Consider the following 22,515-nt stretch of genomic DNA (forward strand, 5'->3'; position numbering starts at 1 on the left):
GCAATACGTGGTTTTCAAGTAATTCCCATAAAATTCAATGACGTCGTCACTAATAATTGTAGATTGTTTGACCCGACTTTCTTTTTAGGCAAACAGAAGATTCTTGTGAAATTCAATTAATTGTTTTTTCTTTCTTCATAAAAAAATTAGTTCTGTTTTTGTATTTTTTTTTTTTACAATTTCGTCGGTGAAAGATCTAATAAGCAATGACGAAAGATGGAAATAAATTATACTTTCCCCTACACATGTTATGCAATATTCCAATCTGCATTTTAACTATCTTGACTCTACAAAGTTAGTGCAAAATTATATTTAAGTTTCCATTTTCATCTACAAATAATTCTTTTTTGTTTATTACTTAAAACTATCCATAACCTCTATTTAACCTTTAAATAAGAGAATAAATGTATTTTAGCACACTCGAATTCACGTTCTCTTACACTGACAACAATACTGATGTCAACCGAACTAAGACTTCACCAACTTTTATTTCAAATATTTAAAAATATAAAAATTACTGAACCAATAATGGAGTGACAAATAATTTATGTTCATAACTAAACTAATTTTAAGTTTGAATCTTTTATAAATATATATAAATAAGAAGTCGAGCATGTTGAATAATTTTTTCTATAAATTTGAATTTTTCATTAGAAATTGAAAGTAAATATATAAATACACTAAATTAATATGAATTAAATATTTCAAAGGTCGATTATTCATTCGATTGTAAAGATGTGATTTATACAATAAGTCGAGCTTTGAATAAATTTCTTTTTTTTTTTTTGTAAATTGAATAATATTTTATTTGTGAAAGACTTTTGAGTTATGTGATAAGGATGCACTTGCATTTGCATTATCCAAAGAATTAAGAAAAGAAGTAAAAGTGTGAAAACATATAAAGGTTATCACTCTTATCTCAACCATGTAACTCATGACCTTACTAGGTTCGCATACAAAAGAACCTACATTAAGTAAAACCATTCTACCAATCATCAACTGCCACCTAATATTCAATTGACTATAAATTCTACTTGGAAATATTTATTGGGTATGACCAGTCACAACATTTTGCTGAGAAAGTTAGAATCTTCTAGACAATTGAAGACTCTTAACTTGTAGGAAAAGGCTTGCAACTCGCTCGACTCAGCAACTCGGTCATGCTGACGCATGCACGAGTTGAACTGATTTCACACTCAAAACTCACAACACGCTAATACCATATTTCAATTAAAGTGACAAATAAAAAAAATGACTAAAAGAAGGGATACAAACGTCATTCCAGAAGGTCAACTATAAAAGTCAAAAACTTCCATCTCTATAATTTCCTATCAAACCAATCTATAAATAAATATCCCATTTTACTTACTTCTTATTTGAATAGATCATCAAATACCCCCAAAAACAACTTCCATTTTCACACCATACCCCCAAAAAAAACTATGAAGAGAAGCTTTCCTAATGAAATTGAGAACAATTTGGCTTTGGCAAATTGTTTGATGCTCCTTTCACAAGGAACAAACCAATATGATCATACCATCTTCAACGATAACAACAACAATAACCCTACTAGGGTTTTCGAGTGCAAAACATGTAACCGACAGTTCGCTTCATTCCAAGCTCTAGGTGGTCATCGAGCGAGCCACAAGAAACCCAAGTTGCTCGATAGCGGATCAACGGAGAACCAACCACCAGCGAAGCCTAAGACACACGAGTGTTCGATCTGCGGGCTCGAGTTCTCAATCGGACAAGCCTTGGGGGGACATATGAGGAGGCACAGGGGTGGTTCGAGTGAAAACCAGCACCAACATGGACCTTTGAGTTCTTCGACGTCATCTCAAGAGACCGTAAGGACACCGATTGTGAAGAAACCGAATAGCAGAAGGGTTTTATGTTTGGATTTGAACTTGACTCCATTGGAGAATGATTTAGAATTGTTTAAGCTTGGCAAAGCAACTCCACCAATTGATTGTTTCTTCTAAACTCTTCCTTTCTGATTAGCTATATGATTTTGATTTTTTTTTAATATTTTCTAGAAGGGGTTCATGTATATATTTGTTCATTAATTTACAGATAGAGATGTATAATGAATATAGAGATATATATCATTATATTTTTCTTTTATTCTAAATTAACATATTTTCTGATTATAATTTCTTTTTGGTGAATTTGTTTACATCAACATGACTCTTTAACCAGAAGATAAACATAACTTGTTTGTTCAGTTCTTTTCATGTTTCATGAGCTTTCTTTTGGCTTGATATTTTGTTTAGGTCAAATTGCATGTATTATTCATTTTAGGTGAATCCTTCTAGATCATTTTTAGTATTTTCTGAAAATATGTATTTTTTTAATCCCGAGATAAATTTTTTTCCAAAAGAAAAAAGTTTGCTATTTGTTTTACTAAAAATGCCAAAGTGTATTTGGCATATCATCTTAGGGGTGAGTCCATTAGATTTGAAAAAATTGATTTTTTTTTTAATTTCTAGTTAATTTAATCGAGTTATTCAAATTATTCAAGTCAACTCGAATAAGTAATTCGAGTTTTGAGTTTGAATCGAGTTGAATTTTATAATTCAAATATCTCGAATAATTCAAATAACAGATTTGTGTAAATACTCTTTTGATCCCTGTCAAGTTTGAAAATGAGCAAATTGGTTTCTCTCTCAACAAAAATTACAAAATAATTCAAAATAATTTTAAAATTTAAAATAAATTTTAAAATTCAAAATATCAAACAAAATTCTAGAAAATATATAAAGAAAGTTAAAAAATTAAAAATTTCTAGAATAATAATTTTGGGATGTAAATAAGTTAATTAATGATTCAAGTTTACCATACTAATGTTTTTTTCTTTGAAAATGTTTTCAAATATATATAGTTTCAAATTTATGTACTCTAACATGAAATTAGTTATACTATAAGAAGATTTTAATTTGATATGTTTAACTTTTTAATTTAACTTGAAAAATTCACTCGATTCAACTCGACTTGATTAGAAAAATTTCAATTCGAGTTAGGATGATAAAATAGGAATCGTCAACTCGATTAACTCGAAGTTTTTTCACTTGATTCGATCGAACGCTCACCCCTACATCACTGTATGTTTCTAACAAAAAAAAAAAAGCTAGGGCAAATACTTTAATGGAATTAATAGAAAAAAGTTAACCTTGAAATTGAAATTACATATTTCGAAAAAGATGAATTAGAACTATCAAATTATAGTAAAGGGACCTTTATGGAATTTGACAAAATGAGAAATTATTAGAAGTAACGTTTACATTTAATAGAGGATTAAATTAGCTGTGAGTTGATATAACTTTGCTTTTCTCTAATTAAAAGCAAAATTTGGCATATTTAATATGATATATTAATTAAGCTATAGTTACTATTTTATAGCTTTCCACTTCAATGAAAATGAAACTTTTGGAATATGCTTTTTGTTTTTCATCCAATTTTCGATAATTAATAAACTAACCATTTTAAAATTTTCTATAAAATCTCTTGGAATGGAAAAATTATTGGTTTAATTCAATAATTTATATATAGTAACATTATTTTTCTATACTTTTGATTAAATACAGCAAGGCCTCAAATTAAATCATAAAACTTTTATAAATTTAACACATATAAGACTGATAAATTATTGTGCTTCCAAAGTAAGAGTATAACTTAAGCAAAAGTCTTCTATAACATTAAAACTAGAAAATTTAGGTTATTAGAGTTTTTTATTTTATTTTTTTTTACCACCAGTTTGTCGTTTTACATGATCTCACAATTGAAGTCAAGTTTGGGTTTGATTTAAAAAAAAAAGCTAAGCTAGATAACCAAAGTCTGGTCAAGTCTAGTCAATAATTTGGTGTGTTAGATGATGTGGGAATACATTTTGGTACACAATTTAACACATATAACGATAAAAATAAAAGAATTGTTTATGTAGTTTAAATTTAATCAAAGTCTGTAAGGCTTTATTTAAAGAAGAATTTCATTATTAAATTTTATGATATAAGTTAATTGATTCTTTCTTCGATTGACATGGATATTATTGTCAATATAGGAAAACATGAGTTCGAGTGTGATGAAGCAAATTATCCTCCTATTTATGGATTGAGAAGGGACCAGGGTAGTTCTAAGCATTGTTTTAAAATCTTATGATACAAGCAACTATTTAAACTTAATATATTTAGCTTGAATTCTCTCCCAATCAAACTTTCCTTGTGAAAGCTCTTTCAACTCTCAATATTTAGTTGTTTTATGCTTGCTTTGATGAGGATAAAATACTTCTTTAATTGTTTTATGCGAGTTTTGATGTGCCAACATGCTTAACCACAACTCGAGTTTTTAAGGGTGAATTTTTTTTCCATCATTTTATTGATAGCAGTTTTGTGCTTTGATGGGATAATAAAAAAGAAAGCATATCTTTCATCTTAATTTGTTCATATTCTTCTCAAGGTCAATGGTAATTGATAACAAGCATAGAGATTATACCTGTCCACTTGTTTAAGAAGTTCTTTGCTAATGGAGTAAATTTTATTCAAAACGAATTATTTAAAATTTATTTTTATTGTTTTTAATTTTAAGGAATATTTAGTTCTTCACCAAAATTTAATTTTTATTGGAAATATGAAAAAAATTAATTTTTAAAATATGTTTTAGTAATTATTTATATACTTTTAAAGTGTAAATACCAAATTAAAAAAAACTATAAATGTTGAAGACTACAAGAGTTATTTTACCTTCTTCTTTTGTAATAGCTACATCACTAATTCTAATAGTAAAATTGACAGAGGGACAAAGATTTTTAAATAGAAAAAGTATAAAGACTCAATCTCTCAAAATTAAAATATAGGGACTAAATTTTAAATTTTAGGCAATAGCAGAAACTTTGATAGGTTTAAACCTATATTTTTAGTTAAATTAATAATATCTATATCTAAAAAAAAAACTTTATATTCCATGAATTTTAGGTGCCTATAACTTTCTTTTATTTGTCCATAAAAATATAAAAACATTTAATTGTATCATTAAGTTATAATGGGAAATTATGATATGAAATTAAATAAAGTTGTATGATTCGTTAGCAGAAATTAATATTAAAACCAATAATAAACAAAAATAAATAAGAAAATTAATATGGAGATTGATTTTATTTTTGCTACTAAACTAGCAAAATTTCAAGCTGTCCCCTAATTTAAATCTGACTGCCTTACAACACCCTTAAATAAAATAGCCCAAATTGGCAGCGGGGAAATGCTTACTTGGAGAGGGGGTGCAAATGGCGTTGGAGAAGCATCATACGGAAAATTTACAGAATTTAGATAAAGACTTAAGGAGGGAACTTGAGAGCATTCTCAAGAAGAACTCTTTTGGAAGCAAAAATCTTGTTGTGACTAGTAGACAAAGGGGGACTGTAATACTAAGTATTTTCATAGTAAAGCTATCAAGAGACGAAGGATTAATCACATCAAGGCTCTGCGTTTAGATGGGTTATATTGGTGTTACGATGAGGATGTTCTTAAATCTATAGCCATTCTTCTGAAGCTCTTCACTTTGAATGACTATTGTGGCGGGGTTCTTTGTATTAAGAGTCATTTTCCTATGCTTGACCCAACAACTATTGAGGCTCTTAAGCGTCCTGTCAGTAACGATGACATTAAACGGGCTCTCTTTGACATGGCTCCTCTCAAGGCTCTAAGGGTAGATGGTTTTCATGCACATATTTATTAGAGGGAGTGGAAGCATGTGGGTGCCTCAATTTCTAACATGATTTTTGAAGTTTTCAGTGGTGGATCTTTAGACCCTTATTGGAATAGAACACTTATTGTTTTGGTTCCAACAGAGGTGAGTCCAGAGTCTTTATCTCTATATTGGTTCATCAACCTCTGTACTGTTCCATACAAGATCTTTACTAAAGTTATAGTCTACAAGTTGAAACTGGTTATACCAATGCTGGTTGCCCAAACTTAAGTCAACTTTGTTCGTAGAGGTAACGTTATTGATAATATTATTATTTCTCAAGATGTGATTCATTCCATGCATGCAAGAAAAGGGTGGAAAGGTTGGATTGCAATATGACCTTAAAAAATTTTATGATCGAGTTTGTTGGGATTTCTTAGAGGACTCTTTGTATGATGCTAGAATTCTAATGAATCTGATTAGAGTTATGCATTGTGTTACCTCGTTGTCCATGCAAATCTTATGGAATGGTTCATATACAGAAGATTTCAAACTGACAAGAGGAATTCACCAATGAGATCTTGATCCCCTTATCTTTTTGTTTTGGAAATGGAAAGATTAGGACAAAGTATTGATGATTCTGTCATGCATGGATTTTGGAAATCAATCAGGTTTAATAGAGGATGCCCACATATTTCTCACTTATTCTTCCTAGATGATTTAATTCTTTTCTACGAAGCGAACAATAAACAAGAAATGACTGTTAATAAAGTGCTTCAAAAGACCTGAGTTTTTTTTTCTCTACGAATGTGACCGAATCACAAGCAGTTTTGATTTGCGACCTCATAAGTTTTCAAAAGGCTACTAATTTGGGAAGTTATTTAAGGGTACCACTTTTCTATAAAAGGATGATTAGGAGCTTTATTATAGCCCTACCTCAACTTGAACCCAGTTGGACTCTCTGTTGAGTCGCCTAAAGCCCACCGAAAGGAATAATTGAATATGAATTCTCACTCTCCTTTAAATCATAGAAGATACCACTAAATAGGAGCTCTCTCCATACAAAATCCTAATACATTAAGCATTCATTTTAGATCACTCTATTTGTTCGACTTTCAACCTTGGAATGGGTAAACTAGCCTCCTTTAACACCTCCCTCTCCTTCTCCACTTTCGTTTGTCGTATATCAACAAGCATTTTCCAATTTGTTGTTGATGAAGCCTAGCAAAGACTCAGTGGATAAAATGTACAATTACTACCAATGGCAGGCCGCATTACTTTTGCTAAGTTTGTGTTGAAAATTTATACCTCAACTATTTTAACAAAATAATCTAGCTATTTTTAGCTTTTTTTTTATTTGTTGCTAGTTTTTAGAGATTTTTTAGAGATTATGAATCTTTTAGTAGCTTATTCCTATTCATTAGTTGTTGAATTTTTTCCCATATGAACATTAGTTTTCAATTCAATGAAACATACATTTCCCATAAAAATTACTTCTACTTTCGTCTTGCCTTTGTTGTTTTTCTCACAGCAAGTTTTTCTCAAAACTCCAACAAAGTGGTATCAAAGCTATCTTCTTAAGAGACTTTTTGAGCGAATTTTTTTTTCTTCTATGGATTCAGAAACTGTAACGGCCCAAATTTCAGTGATATCGGAATAGTGATTTGAGATCACTAAATCTGACATGTGAGTTTAGATATTAGTAAGTAAAAGTTAAGTGTGGTTTTAGAAATAATTTCGAATTAGTGAAATTATGAATTAAAAGAAATTTGTAGATTAAATAAGATAAAAACGAGGTATCGAGACCTCGAATTCATAAAATGAGCAGTAATTATTTTTATAAATATTTATGGAGTGTTAGTAAGTTAGTATTAAAGTTTTTTTAAGAAATTTTAAGGTTTTGGTAGTGAATTGGGTAAAAAGAACTAAATTGAATTAAGTGTAAAATTGTGAAATGTGATTAAATAGCTCTAGTAATTATTAAAGGAGGACTAAATAGGCAATTAAACACCTATTATTGGGCTGGACGGCAGGTGTGTGCTGGAAAAATAAAAATCAAGTGTGAACAAGGGGCAAAATTGGAATTGGGTAATTATTAAATTGTAAAATATGATATATTAGGTAAAAATCTAGAGTTTTCTTCAATTTTCTTCATTTTCTCCAGCAAAAACACCATTGAAGGGTTCTTTTAAGCTGGTCTCTCATATTTCTATTACATGTAAGCTCAATTCTTGATTATTTCTTGTGATTTTTGTGATTTTGAGACTTTTGCAACTACGTCCTAATATCTAATTCAATAGTTTTTGCTTTTATGAATATTTTAGAAAGTTACCATGAGTAAGTGCTGAAAGTTTATGATGATTTATCATGGAATTAAGGTTTTAATTTTGTTATATGATGATGATTTTGTGAAGAGATTTGCATAGAAATTTATTTTAGGACCTAATTATGAAAGTTGTTGGAATTAGGGTTTTGTGTTGAAGCTTGGAACGTCAAAGGCTGTGAAGTAGTTTGTAGTGTTTAGATAAAATGATATTTGAAAGGAATTAGTTGGATTGATGAATAAATTGAATAGGGACTAAATTGTAAAAATTGAAAAGCTTGGGGTAATTATGAAAATTTGAAAATTAAGGGCATAAATTGTGAAATAGAATGGAATTGAAATAGATGCTAATGGAGGAATAATTTTATAATTACAGATCAAGAAAACGAAGTGAATCGTGGGAAGGGGAAAATTCAAGAATAGTCCCTTAAATTCTACGAGTTTTGCAAATTAGCCCAGGTAAGTTCATATGGCAAAGTTCAATGTTTGATATGAAAATCTTATGATTGCTAAAGTATTTTATTGTAGATGAATATTGTCAAATTGTATTAACTAATGAATAATGTGTAACTAAAAGAACAAATTAGTTGGAACAATGGTTTGAGTGCTTTCGTTTTATGACCATAATGAACTGACAGAAAAGATGTGATATATGTTTCTGTATAAGACCATAGCCGAGCTATGGCATCGGTACAATGTGATTCGCGTTCCCGCATAAGACCATAGCTGGGCTATGCATCGGTGTGATGTGATAATGTGATTCCGTATAAGACCATATTTGGGATATGGCATCGGTATGATATGTGATCTGTGTAAGACCATGGCAGGGCTATGGCTTCGGTGTGTGATGTGTGACAATGTGAAAGTCCATAGTTTACTATGGCAATGTGATAATGAAGCACTCAATTCCATTATTGTTCCCTAATTTGACAATGGAAATAAATAAGAAATGGGCCCAAAAGAATTAAATTCGTCAATTGCATCATGAAAATCATTCAAATGAGTTTATTAATGAAGTTGTGATTTGCAGGATGAAATAGTTTAACTAATACATATATAATTGTGTACAGTGTTTGGTAAGATCCGTGTTATTATGCCTATGAGCTTACTAAGCTTCTATAAGCTTACTTGTGTATGTGATTTGTTTTGTAGATTGACTTATATACATACGGAGGATCGGATCTACATCAAGGGTCACACTATCCAGATTTACTCCGGTAGATTTTGTTAAATAACTTTTTAGTTTATATGGCAAGTATAGGATTTCATTTAGTAATGTAATTATATGAATAATTAAGCATGCAAATTATGTTGAATGTGATGTTTTATGATTGGAAAATGAAATATACTTGTTTTAGCTTGAAATAATTGTTTGGTTGAAAATTTTTAGGTATAAATGTTATATAATATGGCTTGTGAAAATTACCTCAAAAAGGGGCGGCAACTTGGCTTAAATCATGCCTACATGGCGCCACACGGTCAGGGGACACGGGCGTGCCTTATGGCAGTGTAAGAAACTCAGTAACCTTCTACTTATTACATGGCCTTGACACACGGGCATGTCATTTGGCCTTGGACTTAAGTCAGTAGCTAGCTATGTATCACACGGCTGCAGCACACGGGCATGTCCCAAGCCACACGGGCATGTGCCCCTATCTTCAAGGAAAATTTTTAAAAATTTCCGGTTTAGTCTCAAATCACTTCTAAAACATATATAGGGCCCCGTAGGCCCATATTAACAACTTTAAGATGAAATTTGATACGAATCGATCTGAAATTTAAAGTTTATGACTCGGTTTTATATAAATGTTAGTGTATAAGTCCGGTAATGCCTCGTAGCCCTATTTTGGTGACGGCTTGGGGTTAGGGGTGTTACAGAAACCTTTTTCACGACACTTGCACCACATATTTTTAATGGAGAAGGCTATCATGTTTGGTTAGCAAGGATGGAGGCTCATTTGGAGGCAAATGATCTCTGTGAAGCTGTTGAGGAGGACTACGAAGTTCCTCCCTTGCTTGCAAATCCAACCATGGCATAACCAAAGAATCAGTAGGAGAAGAAAACAAGAAAGTCAAAGGTTAGAACTATGTTATTTACTATAGTTTCACCAGAAATCTTAGTCAGAATTATGACAAAAAAATCAACATTTGAAGTCTAAAATTCTCTAAAGGAAAAGTATGAAGGAGATGAAAGGATAAGGGAATGCCATTTTCAACTTGATCAAAGAATTTGAACTTCAAAAGATGAAAGACTCTAAGATAATTAAAAGAGTATTTTGACAGATTACTCAGCATTATCAATAAAGTAAGATTTGAAGGAACTATTTCCTTATTGGATCTAAATTTCTTAATTCTAGATTGGTTCAAAAAATTCTTGTAACAGTCCCTAAAAGATTTGAAGCAACTATTTCCTTATTGGAAAACGCTAAAGATTTGTCAAAAATTAGTTTGGTAGAATTATTGATTGCTTTGTGGGCACAAGAACAAAGAAGACTTTTGAAGTCTGAAGGGTTTGTCGAGGGCGCACTACCAGCAAGAGTTTAATCAAATCAAAGAGATAAAGGAAAGAAAAAAAAAAAAAGAAGTACAATAAGGAAAACTCAGGTTTTGATTCTCCTAAAATCAATGAGGAAACAAAATGTGTTTTTCCTCCTTGCAAGCATTATGGAAAAAAATGTCATCTACCATTCAAATGCTAGAAAATGCCAGACTAGTAGTGTGAGAAATGTCAGAAGATGGGACATCATCAAAATATTTGCAAAAACAGCTTTCAACAAAATGAAGTTGCACAGATAGCTGATCAAGAAGAGAATGAACAACTCTTTGTAGCAATTTGTTTTGCAACTAGCAACTCTAGTGACAAGTGGCTTATCGATAATGATTGCACAAACCGTATGACATTTGTTTGTGATCTCTTCAGAGAGCTAGATACTTCAATAATTTCCAAAGTACAAATTGGTAATGGAGATTATATTGTTGTTAAAGGCAAAGGCATAATGGAAATTAGATGCCCTTCGGGTACAAAGCTAATCAATATTGTGTTATTTATACCTAATATAAAGCAAAATTTGTTAAGTGTTGGTCACTTGCTTAAAAAGGGCTTGAAAGTTTTTTTTGAAATCGATCATTGTCAAATCAAGGATGTGGAAGGAAAAGATGTATTTATAGTTATGATGAAGGGAAAGAGCTTTGTTTTGGATTCTTTAGAGTAGGAACAAAAGGCCTATGCTACAACTAAGGTAAAAAAATGGCACAAAAGGCTTGGACATTTCAATAATGTTATTGTAATAAACCTACAAAGATCAAATTTAGGGGCTACCTCACCTTGAAGCAAATATACTATATTGCAAAACTTGTCAATTTGGTAAGCTGACAAGGCTACCTTTCAAAAAAAGCAACCTAGAGAGCTATTGAAAAACAATTAATCTACACAAACCTAATTAGACCTCCAAAAACTTTGTCACTCAATGGGAGTAAGTATTACATAGTTTTCATTGATAACTATACTAGGATGTGTTGGATTTCTTTCCTCAAATTTAAGTAAGAGGTCGCTGACGTGTTTTGGAAATTCAAGCAATGGGCTGAAACTCAAAGTGGTTGTAAGATTCAATCTTTTAAGGTCTGATAATGACAATGAGTACACATCTGATCAAATCAATCTATTTTATGAAGAAGCTGGGATTGGACATAAACTTAGTACTCTATATACTCCACAGCATAATGGACTTAGTGAGAGGAAGAATCGTACCATAAATGAGATGACCAGATGATTGTTGTTTGAGAAGTGCTTGCCAAAAGAGTAATGGCTGAAGCTGTACATACTACAATCTTTCTACTTAACAGGCTTCCAGTAAAAGTAGTGGAATGAAAGACACTATTTGAAGTCTGATATGGTTATAAATCTTCTTTAAAAATCTAAAGGTTTTTAGATACTTGTGTTTTGTTTCTGTGCCATAGATCAAAAGAGATAAGTTGGACAAAACGAAAAAAGATAAAATGTTTGTGGGTTACAACAAAGTTTCCAAAGCTTAAAAAATTTTTTAGCCTCGTACAAGAAAATTTTTTATAAGTAAAAATGTACATTTCATGGAGGATGAACAATGGAATAGGAAAGAAGTTAGACCAATATCAATTCCAAAACAAAGTAAAAAGCTCCAGCTGAAAGAAGATAAACTTGTTGATGATGTCCCAGTAAAAGGCACAAGATCACTTTTTGATATCTATCAAAGATGATGTAGCAATTTTTTAGCTAATAGATTTTGGGGAAGCAGAAAAGGATCCCAAATGGATAGCTGCAACGAGAAAAGAAATCATCAAGATTGAGAAGAATCAGACTCGGAAACTTGTGAAAGAATAGAAGATAGAAAAGCCATTGGAGTGAAGTGGATTTTTAGAACCAAGTTAAGTGTGGATGGCTTTATAAACAAGTACAAAGCTAGACTTGTTGAAAAAGGGATATGCTCAAATCTTTGGTGTCAATTTTTTTGATATTTTTTCTCCTGTTGATAGATTAGAAACCATCAGGTTATTACTGCCTATAGTTGCACAGAAGGATTGGAAAGTGTTTTCAGCTAGACATTAAATCCGCTTTCTTGAATGACTTTCTTGAGAAGGAGTTATATGTTGAGAAACCTACATATTTTCAAGCAAAAGGCATGAAAATGAAATGTATCAGCTCAAGAAAGCTTTGTACGGGCTAAAGCAGTCACCTAAAACTTGGTATAACAAAATTGATGAGCATTTGTTGCAACTAGGTTTTAGAAAGAGCCTTAGTGAAGCTACTCTCTACATTTAAGGTGATGAAATAAATTTTATATTGTTTCGCTATATGTAAATGATTTGCTAGTTACTGGAAGCAATGATGAATTTGTTAAGAAGTTCAAAAGAGATATGCAACATACTTTCGAGATGGCAGACCTAGGAGAAATGATTTATTTTCTGGAAATGAAAATCAAACAAAAGCAAAATAAAGTGTTCATCTGTCAAAAGAAATATGCAAGTGAGATTGAAAAAGTTCAGAATGGAAAATTGCAAAGAAACAACTACTCTAATGTGTCAAAAAGAAGAGTTGAGCAAGAATGATGAAGTTAAAAGAGTGTATGAGCCTCTTTATAGAAGGATGGTTATCTCTCTCATGTATCTTACAATTACTAGACCTAACATTTTACATGTTGTAAGTCTTCTATCTAGATTCACTAATTGTACAACTAACACCCATTTAGATTAGTGAAAAGGGTGATGAGATATGTTAAAGGAATGCTAAATTTTGGAATCAAGTTCTATGCAAGTAAAAAAATACTTGCTACAATGATATTCTGATAGTGGTTGGGCTGGTTCGCCGGATGATATGAAAAGCACTTTTGGTTATTGCTTTAATCTTGGTTCAAGGGTATTTTCTTGGTGTTCTAAAAAGAAATAAATTGTGGCACAATCTAAAGTTGAAGCTGAGTTTATTGCAGCTACAGCTGCTGCAAATCAAGTATTATAGCTTAGGAAACTGTTATTTGATATGAATTTAAAGCAAGAAGAGCATATAGAAGTGTTAGTAGATAATCAAGCAGTTATTACTATCTCAAATAATCTTGTTTTCATGGAAAAACCAAACATTTCAATATCAAATTATTCTTATATAGAGATGTGCAAAAGGAAGTTTCAGTTGAATTAAAGTACTACAAACTAATCTTCAATTAGCAGATATGTTTACCAAAGCTTTGCCTAAGCAAATTTGAATCTCTCATATAAATGCTTGGAACTTGCAAGAACTGGAGTAAGGAGAAGTGTTGAAGATCTACCTTAGCTACTTTAAAAAAACCTAGCTATTTTTATTCATTTTCAATTTGTTGCTGATTTTAAGATTTGTTTTAGTAGTTTATTTTTTAGTCATTGATTGTAATATTTTTTTTTCCTATATAAACATTAGTTTACAATTCAATAAAACATACACTTCCCGTAAAAATTAGTTCTACTTTCGTCTTACCTTTGTTTTTCTTTATAGCAAGTTTTTAACAGTATATAAGAAAATTAAGAAGATTGTTACAAATTTTTGGGGAGTTCAATAAATGGTGAGAGAAAGGTCGCTCTTGTTAAATGGAAGAATTGTTGCCAATCCGTTGAAAATGGCGGTCTTGGCATTCGAAGCCTTATGGATCAAAATAAATGTTTTCTTTTGTTTTGTTTAAATGGGGTCTTGGCATTATAACTAATTCTGATGCTTATTGGACTAGAATTTTGAAGAGCAAATACAAAATTATGGATCGATGCACTCGTTCGATATTAATAGCCAACTGTTCTTTTCTATGGAGATCACTGGAAAAAGTTTGGAATATATTTGGAGAACAAACCTGTTGGTGAATTGGAAATGGGAAAACTGTGCGATTTTGTACAGATGAGTGGGTGTTGGACCTGGGGAGACTTAAGGACCATTTAATAATTTCGCATACCGACATTTGAGGATGTTAGTTTGGCTGATATGGTAGATGATAATGACAATAGGAGGTGGAGTGTTTTTGCTCATTTGTTGGACTCTTCTGCTTTACTGCACTTCGCAATTACGTCTCCACAATGCAACGAATCGGGAGAGGATTTTGTGTGTGGATAGGTTCAAACCAGAAACCTTTCACTGTTACTAACGCTTATAAAATGATTGCACAAGCCAATTTTGATATGAATTCTTGGGAGAGAATTTGGAAATTACAAATTCCTCAACGTGCCAGATGGTTCCTTTGGTTAACTATGAGGAATCGACTCTTAACTAATCAGGAACGTAGGAGACGCCATCTTTCCCCGGAGCTTTGTGCCATATTTGTGGAGCGGACCAAGAGGCCATCCTTCATGCTTGACGCTACTGTTATATTGCAAAGTCTGTCTGATCAAGACTTGTTTCCGTTGAAGGTAAACAAAGTTTCATTTCCTTGGATTTGGCTAAAAGGTGGATGGATGGAACTGATAATAGGTATGGTTGGAGTGTAGAATCTATTTCATGGCATTTTCATTTTCCAATTATTTGCTGGTATATATGGAAAACGCCTAGGAAGTTTATCTTTGCAGATCAGTCTTACAGTATACAGGAGTTAATTAAGCAAAGTTGGTGTTTGACCAAACATGCCGCTCATATTTCACTTTTGGCATCGATTAGAGGAATGATTCAAATGATCAGAAGAGTTGGATCTTCCCCCCATCTGGTTGGATAAAGATTAACTCGGATGGAGCGGTAGCTTCGAATTTTTCTTGGGCGGGCTGCTGCTGGTGTTCTAAGGGATGAATCTGGCAATTGGATCGTTGGTTATTACAGATATGGGAGCTGGTTCAGCCTTACAAGCAGAACTTCTAGTAGTTTGGGAGGGTTTGAATATTGCATGGCAAAGAGGTTACAGAAAGGTGATGGTGGAGAGTGATAATGATGTGATGGTTCAGCTGATGTCTGGAAATTCGATGGAGCGATGTTCACCAAGTCTGGTACGGAATATTCAGGAGTTTTATCGGCGTAGTTGGGAAGTTGAGGTTGTAAAGATTTCCCTTGAGGCGAATAAAGCTGCTGATTTCATGTCTAAAGTTGGTACAACTCATGCTGCAGAAGTTAGATGCTTTGAGAACCCAATCCCAAGCTGCTGGAAGATAATTTGACCAATTAAACATAAAAAAAGCAAAACCAAGTAAAAAATAAATTCATGCATTCAAGTCCTAATCATACCTCATGTTCATCCACATTCAAACTATTCAAACTATCCTTATAAATTCATATAATAACCCAAGATAAAGTTAAACAGAACTAAGAATAATGCATGCCACACCGTCTTAGCGTTTATGCGTCTTTCCGATGGAACCTTTACCATAGAACAGGTGCTTTGGTTTCAATGTAGGAATAATCCTATCAGACTCTCCACAACAAGATGAGTTCTTATTCCTCTTCTTAACAGATTCCTTTGCCAATTTAATGGCCTTCACCTTTTGTGCAGAATCCTTCAAGCTCTCTCCCGCTGCTACTTCACTGGCTGATCGTGACCTTGACCGAGATGTAGACCTCACACGGAGCTTTTTGCTTACTTGTTCGCCATCTATATCCATAGCACCCTAGCGCTCCCTTTTCTGACTCCTTGACTTGCTACTAGCAGGTTAATTGCAAGAGGGGGATCAAGCCCCAAACAAGATAACTGATTGCTCATTCTCTCTGTTGTGAACTTTCTGTGTCAAACTTTCTTGGTATAAAGGGCCGACTTTCTCCAGTGCTTTTCTTCAGCCTATGCTGTTGAATAAGCAAGCTTTTCTTTTTCCTGATCTCAGCTAGTGGTTATTGCTCTTCCGGGGATAATTCTTGACCATCCATCCCAAAGTCATCACCTTCCTCCTCTAGACTCTCTTCACGTTCCAACTCTTCACGCCTTAACAAAATATCAGGGTCAATAAAGTTGTACAAATTGTGGCCATCAACAATTTTAGTCATTATATCCTCTTTCCATTCATTATTTGCCAAGATATAGTTCTTACTTAAACTAGCAGAATACACACCAGCGCCACCATTTTCATCCTCCAAATCCTTTTCAATTTTCTCTGCAACTTGCTTATGTTAAGTTTTAATCAAATGAACAACACCTAAAAAAATTTGTGTTTGAAAGCGCAAAACAGAAGCAAAAACGAATGAACAATTGAGAGAACAAATTGGTAACTCTCCTTACTTCAATAAGAAAAATAATACACGAACTTAAGTAGCTAAATTTCATTGGGAGAAAATAAAACTTGCTTGTGCAAGTAACTAAGCTGTTAAATCAGCATAATGAGTACCCAAAAGCTACCATATAAGCTAAGTATCTAACTAATCCTTAGCAAATACAAAAGTTACATTCAAAACAACAACAAAAAAAAAAAGGTTAACTATCACATGAACTAATTAACCGAATTACATAGTGGACAAAAGCTTGCTGTTGCTTCTTTGCTTGGTCACTTGCATGCTCGTGCATGGTTGCATGCATGCTGCTGTAGTTGCCACCTTTGAACAGCTTAGCTTTAGCTTCCAAAACTGCTTGAGGTATGCAAAGAGGTCGTTTCTTCTGATCACGTGGTTTCCGCAATACAACATGAAACCTATTAAGGTAGTAGTTCATCTTTATTTTATTTCATCTTCAACTCAACCCTTTGATTTAATAACCCTTCGCAGGCTGCATTCTTCACACCAATCACTCCATCCTCAATCAAAGTGCTCATAATCAATAACACCACTTCACCTCCTTGACCAATCAAAGTCTTCATGGCTTCAGCTTTTATCCCCATGACCAATTTCTTGTCTTCCTCATATATGCCATCCAATGGCTGCAAATTAGTCTTATTGCAAACAATGATCAAGGGTTTATGATGGGCGTCGGAACTACCAAAAATAATTTTTACAATTAAAATAACTCTAAATAGTAGTAATTATTGTGTTGGATGTAATAATTGAGTTAGGGTGGAGGGGAACTGGCTCGATTATTATTGAAAGTGGATCACTGGAGGTATATAATTGGTTATTGAATAAAGACGGGAGACCTTAGTTGCAACAAGTTACATTTGCAGATTTGGAAAGGAGACTAGCCTGTGTGGATGAGGCAACAATTTCAAAAGCAGAGCCCAATGGCAATGAAATGGCAGATACATTAACAGCAACATGAATGAAAAGGCCTGGTATGATTAAGGCATGGTGGTGATTTTGGAGTGATGTTGTTATGTTCGTTCAAGTGTGTCAGGTATGCTGTTATGGGGTTTTATGGGGGTTTTTTGTGTTGGTTTTGTATTTTGCTTAGAGAGCTATTTAACAGGAGGGATTTTGGTGCTCTTGTGGGTGATTGTTTGCGGTTATCAGTTTGAGTTTAATTTTTGTACTTGGGTGTGGATCATTTTAGTTGGAGGTATGATTGCATTTGGTAGTATGTTAGCATTTATTGCAAATGTTGAAAATTGTAAAATCTTGATTGAGCAAAAAAAAAAGAAAAAGTAGTAAGGTCGAGTCCACAGGTATTGAATATTATGATCAACTTCCATGTTTTTCTTATGAACAAAATTTTGGTTGAGTCGATAATCGTGACAATAGTCATGTCCATGACTCCAAATAGATTTGCTGAAAAATAAATTAAATAAATTAAGGCAATTGGAAATTTCTAGAAATTTAATAATCGAGAGAGCAGAAATAAGCAATTAAAGAAATCAAAAATAAAATTGAATTATAAATTAAATTTGAATTTTGTGAACAAAAATAATAAGCTTTAGCCCTAGACTCGGTGAGTCCGATTTCTGAATCGATCCTCGAAAATAAGTTTTCTCCTCCAAACAATAAGCTGGTTATAGCAACTAATAACATCCTAACCACCAATTCTTCCTCTCATAGTTGATTTCGATACGCTCTGCAAACCAACCCTTACCAATTACTTAATCACGATAAATGCATTCGCGATTCAAGACTTCGATAGTCTTGCATTCTGACGAACTCAACTCAGATTAGCGGCCTCAACCACATGGGATGTTTAAATTCGATCACTATCTCCCTTAAATTGTTTATGAAAATCCAAATACAGCACGACTGACTCGTATTTCTAACTGTACGCCAAAACGATTCCAACCCAACGCGCTTTTTGAATTGAAATCAAGTTAACTTTAAGGGATGAATTTGTCAATCCTGATATTTCGAAGAAATTGTGAATACCGATTTGAAAGATTTTTAGTGCGCATTCGTTTCTCACAGTTCCTGACCAGAAAGAATACCAACCTAAAACTAATTTGAATTTAGTGAAGCATGAATTTAATAATGCTTTGATTGATTATGAAATTGGATTTGGATGGAAATAGTGAAAGATGAAAGGGGGAGGGCTTAGGAAATAATTAAGCAAAAAATTGAAATAGAAACAAAGTTGGCAGGATGCATCCATATATTTCATGCAAAAAAGAAAGAAAATAAATTGATTTTTATTCAATTATGAATGTGTGTCTTTTCAAGTCTACCATACCCCATATTTATATATAAATCATATACTAAAATTAGACTAATCCTACTTACTCACTAATTACATGAAATAAAATATCAGATTTTCTTTTCTAAATTTAGCTTTTATAAGGTCAAAAATCTGATTAGCTCTTAAATATCCTTAAATTTTTTATTTGACCCCTCTTCTATTGCTCATGCTCCAATTGAATCATTTTCTATTTGTTTTTGCATTAAAGCATCCTAATTTCGTTCCTAGCAAGATTTAAACATAAAATTCACCAATTGGCAGGAATTAATTCAAGAACAAGTTGACTTGAGCACGTAATATATGCAAAATAAACATGCTATCGATTTATTCATAAATTAAGATTTAATGTTGTGAAAAAGAGCTGCATGTTGGGCAATGTTGTACCCACATGACCCAGATACATCCAGAAAGAACAACACTGCAGCTCGTAGGTGAGCCAATGCTGTAATGCTGCACCTCTTGTTTCGATCTTTGAAAGGCCTGTCCAAAATTCCAGGGGTATCAATTACTTGATATCCAAGGTACTTATAATCCGTATGACCCACAAAGAGTGACTTGGTAGTGAAAGCATAAGGCTGAACATCCACATTAGCCCTAGTGATTTTGTTCATAAATGAACTCTTACCAACAATAGGGTACCCACAAATCAAGATGATTCAAGTATTTGGATCAATAGATGGCAACCTAGTAATATGTTGCCTAATCTGCTCAAGGTAGGCCAAACTAGGGCCAATCCTCTTTATCACAGTACACATACGACCAAGTGCAGCAACCTTGAGTGACTTTCACCGATATAACGAGTCACCATACTTTAACAGCTTGACATAATCTTTAGAAATCTTGCTAATGAGATTCTGAGCAGTATTTATCTGGCGGAGAGCAAGCTTGTAGTGATCCTTGTTATAAAGGACATGAAGAAGATCGCCATAAAATGGATGGATATCATCAAGGTGAGGTTTGAATTAACTGAAAATTTTCCTTGAGGGTTTTGTGTTTTTTAATAGCTGACTAGTTTTAATTGTATCATACTAGACTAGAATTAACTCCCCAACTTCATTTGGGTTTTTTTATAATTTTTTTATTTCCAATTAGTTAATAATAAATTGAAAGGTAGAAACTGGTGAAAATACTGTCAATGAATATGAGAAAAAAGTGAATATTATACATGTATATTTGTGTGTGTGTGTGTGTGTGTCCGCGCGCGTGTGTATGAATTCATAGGCCAATTAGCAAATCCAACCCTCAAAGCCATTGCATAACTCAAGTCTTATAAGCAAAATCCTTCGTGAAGTGCTATTAAGGGTAAGGTTTGAAAATTTGGATGGGTTAGTAAAAATATTAGATTAGAAAAATAGGTTTAAGTATAAAAAGTTGGAGTATTTAAAATATGGGTTGGGTTCAAAATTTTGATTTGATTTTAAAATTTATAATATATTACATTATATATAATATATGATAGTATAATGTAAACATTAGAAAAATGTTAAGTTATTTATATATAAAATTTTAATACATCAAAAATATATAAAAGTATTAAATTAAAATTAAAATAGATATTTTTAAAAAAATATAGGTGGATTTAAAATGGACATGAATTAGCCACTTACAAATATGGGTAGATTTAGACAACATTTTAATTGACCCATATTTTTAGTCAAGCGGATTGAAAAGGATAAAATAATATTTTTAAAATAATATAAAAATATTATAATACTAGATAATATAGATTTCATTCGAAAATTTTTTAAAATCCTTGAAAAATTACAAAACTCTCTCAAACAATGCCTATGAAATGAGTGCAATAATACAAGGAAAGATCACCAAGAAGTACCACAACAAATCTGCACAAAACACTTCCAAAAGAGAAATTATTTTATGGATCATTCCCATCACATCATCTATAGTCTATTTTTTAACTTGAACCCAAAACCCAAAACCTCAAACTCGAACCTCAAATCTTAAATCCCAAACCCTAAACTAAAGTTTTGAGTTTTAGATTTGAATTTGGGTTCAAGGTTCGAGTTTGAGGTTTGGGTTTGAAGTTAGAGGTTTGAGATCCGGTGTTTAAGATTTGAGTTTAGATTTAGGTTCAAGGTTTGGGGTTCAGAGTAAAAAGAAAATACCAAAAATATATATCAATGACATGAAAATATTGTTGAAATGTTATTAAATAATTGGAAAGAAATCATAGATATTGTGGTAGGAAGAATCTATAAAATAATTTCTCCTTCCAAAAAATGTATCTTCACCATGCAATCTGCTACCTATTTATAGGCTCAATATTGCAGCTTATCCGAATAATACAAGTAGAGATAAAAACATCCTTAAGCAATTATCAACTTTCGATTTTAACAATTGATTTTAAAATTCTTAAACTATTGCACATTTAACGCTCAAAAATAAAATAAAAATTTAAATATAATATAAAAATAATTTATCAAAATTTTTATACACTTTAAAGTTTGATAAATTTAAAACACTATAAACAACATAATAATTATACATAAATAATCTTCAAAACTTATCCCAAAATAAATTATGATTAATCAAGAAACATCAACATATAAATCACCAAGAAAAGAGGCTAAAGGATAAATGTAAGCCTTATTGGATAAGGCATGTCGATATCAATCTTCCTTAAGCCATCAATTCTGATCTCCAAGGTTTGAGACAACATAAAATACATCCTAGGATCCATTTGTTTATGGTAAAAACAGATGTGAAGGCCTAAGTAAAAAATGTGAACATCAAAAAATACTTATGTTGCCCCAAAAATCTATCTGGACGGGAGTTTAAACATGTTTAAATACGCTATTTAAACAGGGTGTTTGAACAAGAATTGAAACATCAGCATTGAACAGTCTTGATCGATCCTAACAATCTTCTCTTTTGACTTTTTGACAAAACGTAAGCAAATGGTACACTCCCCTATCACCATGACACAAACCCACATGAGATACCAAATATAAATTGAATAAGTAACTCAAGAAAGATGTTATATACATCATCAGAAAAATAGCAGTATAAAGGTAGAAACATAGCAGTAAAATCATAAAACCAATAATCTCCCCCTAAACTTCAGCATGAAACAGAAAAATAATAGCAACAACCTATATAACTAGCAATAAATAGCATCAGCTGGCAGAGATAGACCATTAGCAATAGATAGCACAAACTCCCCCTTACACCAGTACCATAGCAACCAAATCCATTCGCTCATCAGCACCATCCACCATTTCACACAGGAGCATAAATAAATATCTCCAAAGTAGCAAGAACAAGAAAACTTCATAACAGTATTCAAAAATAGCTCAACTCCTCCCTCTAAAAACAATAACCATCAACCAAAAAAATAACAGCCCATCAAACATCAACAACCAAAAAAGTAACAACACATCAAACTCAAACTCCACTTATCAAAAACACACCATACTCCCCCTTGTCAGGGTGTCTTCTCAATGATACGTATCAACACAACAAGCTGGAGTCCTTCTCAACAATGCTCTTTTCTCAAAATGTTATTTCATCTGTTCGATCTTCTAT

The 22,515-nt window shown here is 32.4% G+C and overlaps 1 protein-coding gene and 1 pseudogene across 1 annotated transcript; one reads left to right on the forward strand and one right to left on the reverse strand.

Annotated features, from left to right (window-relative positions):
- Positions 1 to 1,335: 1,335 nt before the first annotated feature.
- Positions 1,336 to 2,153, forward strand: LOC108465165 (zinc finger protein ZAT11-like). The gene has a single exon (XM_017765488.2). The coding sequence runs from the start codon at positions 1,443 to 1,445 to the stop codon at positions 1,980 to 1,982; it is 540 nt and encodes a 179-aa protein (XP_017620977.1). The 5' UTR covers positions 1,336 to 1,442; the 3' UTR covers positions 1,983 to 2,153.
- A 13,640-nt stretch (positions 2,154 to 15,793) lies between these two features.
- LOC108465164 (nucleolar GTP-binding protein 1-like) lies at positions 15,794 to 19,931 on the reverse strand (annotated as a pseudogene).
- Positions 19,932 to 22,515: the final 2,584 nt, after the last annotated feature.

Source organism: Gossypium arboreum, chromosome 10, assembly GCF_025698485.1.
Source record: "Gossypium arboreum isolate Shixiya-1 chromosome 10, ASM2569848v2, whole genome shotgun sequence".
In the NCBI taxonomy this organism is placed as follows: Eukaryota; Viridiplantae; Streptophyta; class Magnoliopsida; order Malvales; family Malvaceae; genus Gossypium; species Gossypium arboreum.

What these genes read in the sequence shown, in the direction of transcription:
- LOC108465165 (XM_017765488.2), top strand. Translation starts at nt 1,443, where the DNA reads ATGAAGAGAAGCTTTCCTAATGAAATTGAGAACAATTTGGCTTTGGCA.